The sequence below is a fragment of the Crocodylus porosus genome, unplaced genomic scaffold (genome assembly GCF_001723895.1).
Source record: "Crocodylus porosus isolate Cpor-Errol unplaced genomic scaffold, CroPor_comp1, whole genome shotgun sequence".
NCBI classification, from domain to species: Eukaryota; Metazoa; Chordata; order Crocodylia; family Crocodylidae; genus Crocodylus; species Crocodylus porosus.
Genome location: NW_017728909.1, coordinates 35,586,089 through 35,596,336, shown reverse-complemented (window position 1 = coordinate 35,596,336; position 10,248 = coordinate 35,586,089). Strand labels below are relative to the sequence as shown.

Genomic DNA, 10,248 nt, shown 5'->3' with positions numbered 1-10,248 from the left:
CTCCTGCCGGCGGCCGGGTGCCAGGGGCAGGTGGCACTGCCCGGCTCCTGTGCGCGCCCGGTGCCCTTTGTTTGTAGCTTCCAGCAAGTCTCGCGAGCCAGCTGCGGGGCGCTGGTTGCGGGGTCTCGACCGGGCATCCAGCGGAGCCGCCGCCCCCCGGCTGCTGCTCCGCAAAGGGCAAGGTTTCGTTCGCTCTCGGCGCGTCTGGGAGAAAGGACCGGGGCGGGTCAGTCCTGCCCTGAGCCGCAGCCTCTGGCCGAGCCGTGGTGCGGAAAAGCCGCCGGGGATTTAGTGGCCTTTGTCGGCTTTATGAAGTCCTGAGTCAGGACCAGCTTCGTGCCGGCTCCAGCTCGCAACAGCTGCTCGTGGCCCCGGCTCTTCATGCGATGCGGGGCTGTGGGTGGGGGACTGTCCCCCCCCCCCCGGGGTTGGCTTGTTTAGAGGCACCAGGAGCAGCGTGTGATCGAGGTTGTCAGACGTGCTGGCAGCGGGCACTGAAAGCATCAGAGATGCTGAAAGGGGCTCCCGGCCTGGGGGGTGGTACGAGCTCCAGTCAAGTCAAGTCAGTCTGGAGGCCACCACCACCGCTGCGGCACCTGAGGTGCTGTAACAACCAAGATGGGAGCCGCTGCTGCTGCTGATTGCTCTCATACACATCCTGCTCTGGGTGCAGGGCCTGATCTGAAGCTCACTGTAGTCAATAGGGGGACTCCTGCTGCTGTCTGGATCTGGCACAGTAAGGATAAGGCAGACTTGAGCAGCAAAGGAAAGGGCTTGATTTCTAACAGGCAACTCCTGGAGGGGAGGCTGCCAGCTTGCCCCAGGGATGAGACTGTGTGAGGGTCAGTGCATGTAGCTAGCACTCTGGAAGCTGTTATAAGGACTGGAGAAAGGGACTAGTGGGAACCCCTGTTCCTGGTAGGATCTCCATGTGTCTTAGAATTTTTTCTTTAATTGACTCAGATCCAGCCAGCCAGTGCCATCACTGCCACTCTAACCTCCTTGTCTGTGAGAGGGCAGGGATTCTCTTGATATATGTCTGTACTGCTCCTAGGGCCATGGGGACTAGACCCACAGTGGTGCTTCTGGTTGCTATTGCACTAAAATAATACCCAGCTCTTTACAGTGCTTTCCATAGGAGGCCAGCACCATTATTGCCATTTTACAGAGGGGCACATTGAGACAGACAGAGGTGAAGTGATTTGCCCAAGGTCACCAAGTACACTAGTGGCAGAGATGACCCAAACCTAGACCTGACTATAGGTACCAATCAAATGGAACTGGAAATCCCAACTGAAAGTCTCAACACTGCTTGCAGCACCCATGCCATAACAAAAGATCTGCTGGAGTCTTCATTTCCTCAGTGTCTTTCTGAGCAGGCTTGCAAGAAAGGCAGGCAGCGTGGGCCTGTCGCCATAGCAAGGGATTGACAAGGGGCCACTCCAAAGGGGGTAGGGCTTCAAAAGAAGCTGCCTTTGGGTGCAGGATGAAGGGAAAAGACTGCTGTAGGCCATGCATCCTCAGGGAGGAGAGGACTGAACCTATGCAGACAGCACTGGGCAAAGGGAGTTCTGTCTTGCTACTCCCAGCACTGGTCTGTTGGCAGATCTCATGATGCCATCAGTTTTCTCATCTGTAAAATGGGCAGGATTTCTCATGCTGCCTGCTCAGCCAGTCTCCATTCTTCTTCCCTTACTGTCTGTGCCTGAGTGAAACTATTCCAGGGACACTTGTCCCTGCTGCGGTGAAACATGCAATAAAGAGAAGGGGCAGGGAACTCTTGCCCTGCACCTTGCAGGGCACAAGAAACAAAGTAGGGGGAGGGATCACATGGGTCAGGTTGGAAGAGTGCAGTGCCTTGGGCTGCTGCAGTTTCCCCAGGGCTCAGCACGGCATTTGGCCCTCCTCTTGCTTTCCACAGCACAGGGGCTGAGGGGCTGGCTCCACTCGTGGCCAAGGCCAGGTGCATGGGGATGCTGTGGTGCCATGGGACACCTGGCAGGGATGGGTGGGTGTTGGCTTCTGGGGCCGCCCATGGGGAGCCCGGCTGGGGGGCGGCTCAACAGTAGCATGGCCTTATGCACCTGCTGCCTCCTGGTGCCGCCCAGGCAGGCAGGTGGGGGCCAAGGCCAGGCGGGAGTGCCTGGGAGCCACGGCCAGTGCTTGAGGCAGGATCTCATTTCAGGCTCCCTGCTTGCAGCCTGAGCTCAGCTTCGACTTCCAGGAGTTCAGAGATGCCGTCAGCACTTTCCTTCCTGGCAAGTACTTCCCCCCTCCACGCACCCAGGACAGGCGTCTCTGCGGCTTGTGGCTTCCTTCAGCCAAAGCAATGATTTCCTGCCCTTGTGGAGGGGAGCCTGGAGGGACTTGCAGGGGCTGCTCTAAATCCCCATCCCCAAAATGGGGACCACGGGTCCATGTTACATTGGGCCCCAGCACTGGTGCCAGAGGCTTTGGAGTGGTGGGTGCCCGGGTGGAGCCGTGTAACCCTTACGGCTTCCCGCAGATCCTACTGACCTGATGCCACCTCCATTGGATGCTGCTGGGTTCAGCTTCCCACTGAGTGATGGATCTGCCTTCAACCCCTGCCTTCAGACTGTGCCAGGTACCCCCATCCCGCAGCCCAGCCTATCAGGTGCTGCCCCGGCTGAGCAGTACTGGAAGGAGGTGGCAGACCACAACCAGAGAGCGCTGGGAGATGCTCTGGTGGAAAACAACCAGGTAGGGGGAGAGACTCGGCAGGGGTGTCTGAGTCACCCAGAGGATGCCCTGCTTCTTGCCAGCCAATCCAAACCCCCTCCTCTGTTCAGTGTCTGCTGGCTGTGTGGGGCTGGCACTGCTCACCAGTGGGATGGTGCAGTCACATACCAGTACCCAGGTAATGATGCTTGACTTGCTTCTCCTCTGACAGCTCCACGTCACCTTATCCCAGAAGCAAGAGGAGATCACATCCCTAAAGGAGAAGAACGTGCAGCTGAAGGAGTTGGCCAGCCAGGCCAAGCATCTAGCCTCAGTGCTTAATGTAAGTGCTCCCCCACCCCAGTCTCCTTAATCGAAGCAAGGACACCAGAGCTAGGGGCAGAAATTACACCTCAACTGGTATAAGTGATCGAAAACTGATTCAAATCTGTAACACCACAGGAGTTCAGTGCACGTAAACTGCTTTCAAAGTGGCTGAAACCTGGATGGATGTAGAATCAGACTTAACTGATTTAGGTTCAATCAGTTTATTGCATGTCCATCCCAGATCCCCTCCAGATTCAAGTTAACTCAGTCACCCAGCATCCCAGGATGCTTTGCACTAGGGCTGTGTGAAGCTTCAGTCCCTGATTCGATTTGGCGGAGATTTGGCCTGATTCGGTGGCTGAATCTCTGGATCCAAATCGAATCAGAGGACCCTTTAATTTCTCTGAATTGAATTGGAACCCTCCAAACTGATTTGGAGAGATTCGGCGATTCAGACATACAGACAGCTTTAAACGTTTTTTCTACATACTTCTAGGTAGTAGGGGCTCATGAATGCTGTGAATGCTGGAGCGGCCCACAGAAGCACTGGGGGGGTCCCCAGTGTGCTCAGCGGCAGACCTGGAAGTGGACCAGAAGCACTTCTGGTCCACTTCTGGAGAGTGTGCCGGTGGCCCCCCTCATGGCCACCCGGCTCGGTGACTGGTACCTCCTGGGTCTGGGGGGAGGCACGGGACCCCCCATGGCCAATTGCCGAGCTGGGAGGGTGTGGAGGGGTGGGGCTGAGCACACTCCCTGGCAGACCTGGAAGTGGACCGGAAGGACTTCTGGTCCACTTCTGGGTTTGCTGCCAAGCATGTGGAGGGTCCCCCCACACTCCTGTGGGATGCTCCATGCACCCCAGCATCACAGTGTCTACTATCTCAAGGTATGTAGAAAAAACTTTTAAAGCTGTGTCTATGTCTGAATTACTGATTCTCCGCATCAGCATCAAATCTTCAGATTTGGATTCAGAGTAATTGAATCAGGCACAGTGATCTGAATCAATGAATCGAATCACTATCCCTGATTTGGGCCAATGTGAATCAAATAGGGACCACTTTGCACACCCCTACTTTGCACCTCCTTTGCAAGCCTCCTTTGCGGGGGTGGGGGGCTAACCTTGGCCCAAGCTGTCTGTACTAGCTGAGCAGGAAGGCATGTTCTGGCCTGAGCTACTGCAGGCATGTGGCTGTACTTCTGGAATCAAAAGTGAGTATGTGTTCAATCTCTGCAGTTTAGATTAACTTGCAAAGATTGAATTGATTCAGCCTTGGGCTTTTTGACTGTCTGCACTTATCCCAGGGGATGCTCCAGGCCTGGGGGAGCAGGAGCTACCTGCCCCTGGATTGCTATGGTCCAATGGGGGGAAGGGGAAGTGCATGGCAGGCACTGAAATCAGTGTGTTTGGTTCCTCTCGCAGAGACTGATGGTCCAGCAGGCCCAGGAAGCACCAGATGCTTCCCACTCTAAGGGAACAGTGAAGAGGAGCCTGGAGGACCTGTTTGCTGCTGGCCAGGAGGGCTGTGAGGGGGTAGACGAGATCCTGCGGGAGATCTCAGACAAGTGCCATGCCGCTCTGCAGACGCTTGGTGAGAGCAAGGACATGAAGCGCCTGCGGCTCCAGGCTGAGGAGCGCCAGGCCATCCCTCTGCATGGAGCCTTCAATGGTCTGGAGACATGTTGCAGCCAGAGCTCTGTGGAGCTGGGTGACAGTGAACTGGAGGAAGGCTTAGCTTTCAGGACCTCCATCAAGGAGCATGGCACGATCCGGACACTGGCATTCCCTCAGGGCAATGCTTTCACAATCAGGACAGCAACTGGGGGCTACAAGTTCAGATGGGTCCCCAGCTGAACTGGAAAAGGATCAGCTAACTACACTGGCCAAGCCTCACTGAAGGCTTTGCACTGCCTGTTCTTACACTGGCTGGGCCCAGCCAGGCCATGAGGTTTCCTCTCCCAGTGCTGCCTGTGGTGAGGGTGAGTTGAAGGGTTTCATTGGAAGCCGCTGAGGAAAAATCTGGATGCTTTTTTTTTTTTTTTTCAAATAAAGCTGGGCTGTGATTGTGTGTTCCAAGCTTATAAAGTCATATTTAAGTCACAGTTGTGTGTACAGCTATATTTATTTTTATATCCCATGTGATCACCTAAAATTGACAAGGATTTTTAATAGTTTCATATAAACATTGTTTTGTATCAGGTAGGTACACTGACTGCTTTGCACAAAAGTGTCTTTCTTACTGTAAGACTTGTTCTGCTAAAGCAGAGAACATTAGAAAAAAAAGCATGTGCTTGTATGCACTCAGTACTATTTTCTCAAGTAAAGAGAAATAAAGAAATGGGCATTCAAAGTTTTTAAATGAATATACTTCTATTGCACATACCTAATCAAAAAGCATGCATTTAGAATTGACAGGTAACTTGAAAGTCACAACATTCTCAGTTAAAGTTTTTCAGTATAATTTGGCTGTGCAGTCATGTGCATCACCAGCACAGCAATAAGTAAATAAGGTAGTGGTAAGAAACCATAGAGAATTCTGTTGCCTTTGAACAGTGCACTATCCCAATCTCCATCAAAGACTGCTTGCTGAAGTGTTGTAGCTTCAGCATTTAAGGAGCTGTGGCTATAATGGGCCAAGAATGTGGTATAAAAGAGCACAAGCCATTTGCATTTAATACAAATCATGTATAGTCCTTGGGTTCCTAGTGAATTACTCATGTGTGAATTACTCCTTCCTTAATCACTTTTTGAGCACTGCAGTTTCTGAATAACCTTTTACTATGAGAGGTTCTGAACCATCTAGTGGGGAGCAATTATGTTTTACCCTTCTTAATGGAAGTCCGTTGCCATCTAGGCTAACAGCCCTGGCCCTGCAATAGGCAACAGGTGCAGAATCTGTTACACTTGTCTGTAATGTGTTTAACCATCACTGACACCATAAATCAGCAGGGCATAGTTTGATAAAAATGTAGCAAGCTGCATCAAAGTCTCCCATCATCCTCACAAGATTTTCTGAAATACTACAACTTTGGAAGAGTAACATATATATTGCATAAATAAAAAAAACAAGTGAATCACTTTGTTGGTATATATATTTTATTTTTTTGTTATTATTTTTTTAATATTTTAAACAGAAAAAGGAAAATACAAAATAAACACCCTTGGTAAATCATAATAACAGTATAATTGACTCTTCAAACTGTTAGCTCACTGTATTTTAAAACATCTTAAGAAATAGTTTTAAGCACCTAATTCCTTTCTTTAGCACTTAGCCTGTTAACAAGGTTTTACCAAACTAGCCCAAATGTGCTAAAAATGTATTGAATTTATTGTGAGATGTTTGGATCTTTTAAGTCTTGTTAACATTCTGAATTTAACCAATTCATTTAATTTTTTAAAACCATTTTGGCACAATGAACTCCAGAGGTTCTTGGCTAGAGGGTCTTGCTCCTCTGCTTAGGGTCAGACTGATTGCCATACACTAGCATAATGAGGGAGGGGCAAGAGGGGCAGCAGTAGGGTCTCTTCCTTCTATGAGTCTTTCCAAGCCATGCACAGGCCAGCCATAAGAAGCCAGGTAGGGTCAATTCCATGCTCAGAGGTATATCAGCTCTGGGAAGGGGTGGAATGATGGCCCTTTCCTCCAGGGAGCATTGTCATGGGAGGGTCAACCATGCTCCTGGGGGTGAAGGGGAGCAAGCAGAGCACCACGAGAAACCCCAGTAGTGATACCTGTTCCTCAGCAGCAGCAGCCCAGCCTCTGCTGTTAAAGCAGCAGTAGCAGTTATCACTCAAGTATGGAGAGCCTGGGCAGGCAAGAAGTGTGTGTGTGTGTGTGTGTGTGTGTGTGTGTGTGTGTGTGTGTGTGTGTGTGGTGCCCCCCAGATCACTGTGTCCTGGGCAGTCACCCACATTGCCCACCCCTAAGGCTGGTTCTGTCAGGAAAGCCCTACCTGTTGCAAATTAGGGTCTTATGGCAACCTGGTGAATGTACGGGTAGTGGAGAAAGTTTTAGTAGATGTAGACCTCATCCTGTTGCAAATAATAGTTGTAGAAGTTGGAAAATGTTGGAAAATAATGGTAAAATTGATTAAATGCTGCCATATATATGAAGGTTCTAAAAAGCAAATCAATCCACCATCCTATTATAAAGACTAATATAACAACTAGCTAAATCACTGTTTCCCAAACAGTTTGAACCAACAGACTGCTGATAACCCTCGCCACTTCTTATGGATCATCCTGCATTCTTTCCATTATCATAAAGAGGGAAAGCCCACTATAAGCTGAAGCTCACTGAGTATGGCCTCATGGACCACCCGTGGTCTATGGACCACCACTTGGAAAACAATACATTACATAATGTAAAGTGAAAGTGCTTCCTCTTCATAAGGTAATTAACATGTCCTGGCCAAGAAAACGTCAGGTCCAAAAGCCAGCATGTCATTAGTCCAAACAAAAAGTACTACTGTGCAGAAAGGGAGTGCTCACAAGTAATTATTATGCTAAAAGTTCTACCTTTTTTCTGACCATGCCAGGCAGTAGAGTGGAAGGAGGCCATCCTCCTCTCTCTCATCCTGGCTAACTGCGGTTGGCGGCTGCCTGTGGAGCAGTAGCTCTTCCCAAGAGCTCTTGCCACCATGCCTGGGCAGCATGTAGTGGCCACCTCGCCAGGAAGGGCTGCCACTGAGGAGGACACAGGAGGATGAGGATGGGCTGGCAGTGGAGGGTAGCAGTAGTGGTGATGAGACTGGCAGGGACAGCCAGTGGGGGTGGGGGAGCAGCAGAGGATGAAGTGGGGCATCCAGGGAGCCTGTGCCATGCTCTCCAGCTGCCTCCTGTCCACCTGCACACTCAGCACTACTGCTGTGGGCCTCAAGTGCTTGCTGGGCTCTGAGCTGAAGGGGGAGCCATTCTGCCTGGGTACCGCTGTAAGCACTTTCTACTTGGGGCTGCTGCTTTCTGCTGTGTCAGGAGAGGTGCTAGTGGGCACCAAAATGCAAGTTCGCCCAGGGCATCATTTTCCCTAAGCCCTTCTCTGTCTCCTGGCTTTGTGAATCTTCAATGTCTTCCTGCACAGTGAGCTAGCTTCAGTAAGAAGTTGCCGAGTGTCTCATTCTTGATTTTCCAGAAAAGTCTATTGCCTGGTAGTTGCACCATTTTCTTGGAAGATGGGACATACAGATATCAGTCTCATCATGGTAGACCACCAATTTGGTGTTTGAGCGCATTGAGGCCAACAGTTATCATAGTGAGTTGTTTCCCGTAAAGCAACCTTTGTTGGTTTTGGCTGTTCTTAAAGTTACCACACAGAAGTTAAATTCTATTAACTTTTTCCCACTTGTTTTCCTAAACATTTTTATTACGTAAAATTGCACATAGCTCTAACTTCAGATAAAAAACAAATGTTTTTACAGACAGTTTTATATGACAGCAGCAGCCCTTTTCATCTTTTCTAAACATTGACTTACTTATGGTCAGTGGCAGTTATTTACATTTTGCATTGAATATTCTTAACAAACAGCTAAGTTAGAAAGGTCAAATATCAGAGTAGTTTGCTTTGGCACAACTGTTTCATAGATATACCAGAAACAGCCTCAAAGTTTCTCTTGCTCCTAACACCTGTTCAAACTCTATAGCTAATGACTATTTATTTCAATATTTACTTTATACTCTTCAACAAAATTAGAATTAATAAATGTCCTCAAGCTTATCCACATGGTTTGACTTAGTTTAGTAAAGAATCAGGATTGTTTATAAGGGATTGGCATGGGTGGAGTGGTTATAATTAGAAATTTAAAGAACTCCGTGGGTGGAAGTTAATTCTTTCCCAGCCCAGGAAACTGTTACTATTAGGGCCTGAGCTTTTATCTCCTGGGGGCCTTCTTCAGTATAAGTTTCTTGAAAGCAAGAGGAGTTACATTTTACAATATGTGATAGTGTCATGTCTTTTGCTGAAGATAAGATACCAGTGATGATGGAGGGTAGAATTTGAGGTCAGAGAAGTACCCCAAATAGAACTAAGACATGATCTCAAGGCAGTTGAATTTTATAGCCATAATTAACAACTGAGTTTGGCTTGCAGCATCTTTGGTGGTAGTGATGCATCCAATCTAAGACTGAATTTATACACTTCGAAAAACAGTTTATCAGCATAAATTCCAACAATATACATTTATATTAGAATAACATGTTCCTACCATTGAATTCATATATCGTAGTAAATACATTGGATGGGAAATTGTCATCATATGTTATCATATCCACTTACAGTCTCTTAGGCTAAAGTACAACAACATGAAGGCCACAAAAAAAAATCCAGAACACGGGGAAGCGGTCAGGAAGGCCAACTGCACCTTCTCATGCATCCACACATGCATCTCAAGCAGGTCCAAGGAGGTGATCCTCCCGCTCTATGCAGCACTGGTCAGGCTACAGCTGGAGTACTGTGTCCAATTCTGGGTGCCGCACTTCAGGAGGGATGTGGACAACAAGGAGAGGGTCCAGAGGAGGGCCACACGCAAGATCCAGGGACAGCAGGGCAGGCCCTACGAGGAAAGGTTAACGGACCTGAACCTGTTCAGCCTCCACAAGAGAAGGCTGAGGGGACCTCGTGGCCATCTACAAACTAGTCAGAGGGGACCAGCAGGCATTGGGGGAGTCCCTATTCCCCCAAGCACTATGAGGAGTGACCAGGAATAATGGTCACAAGCTGGCAGAGGCTAGATTCAGACTAGATATCAGGAGGCGCTACTTCATGGTCAGGGTGGCTAGGATCTGAAACCAACTTCCAAGCGAAGTGGTGCTGGCTCCTATCCTGGGGGTCTTTAAGAGGAGGCTAGATGAACACCTTGCTGGGGTCATTTGACCCCCGTACTTTTTCCTGCCATGGCAGGGGGTCGGACTTGATGATCTGCTTGGGTCCCTTCTGGCCCTACCAACTATGAAATAATACTTTTTCAGTAGTAATAAAATTCTTGGCTTGTCCATTTAAAGTGGAAGGAGACTGGTATATATGTATGCAAAATACACACGCTGACTCAGATTATCTTGAAATTTATTCTGGCTTATGTGGCTGTTGGGTAGTTTTACGGTACATGTATACGTTACACTTAGATCAACCTAACTAGGATCAGGTCTACATAAGTGCTGATCTGTACAAATGTTCAGGAAGGTTATACCAGGCAAAAAAATGGCTGGCCTGATCTAACCTGATCACCTCTTGGTGAAACTGGCCAACTGTG

General features: G+C 49.0%; 1 protein-coding gene across 1 annotated transcript in view; it reads left to right on the top strand.

The window, feature by feature from the left end:
• MCIDAS (multiciliate differentiation and DNA synthesis associated cell cycle protein) overlaps positions 1-5,524 on the top strand; it is a 7,953-nt gene extending 2,429 nt beyond the window's left edge. Inside the window, exons 2-5 of the mRNA XM_019531697.1 lie at positions 2,173-2,258; positions 2,507-2,721; positions 2,912-3,022; positions 4,427-5,524. Coding sequence (XP_019387242.1) covers positions 2,173-2,258; positions 2,507-2,721; positions 2,912-3,022; positions 4,427-4,858 — 844 coding nt within the window. The 3' untranslated portion in view covers positions 4,859-5,524. The remainder of the gene's footprint in view (positions 1-2,172; positions 2,259-2,506; positions 2,722-2,911; positions 3,023-4,426) is intronic.
• Positions 5,525-10,248: the final 4,724 nt, after the last annotated feature.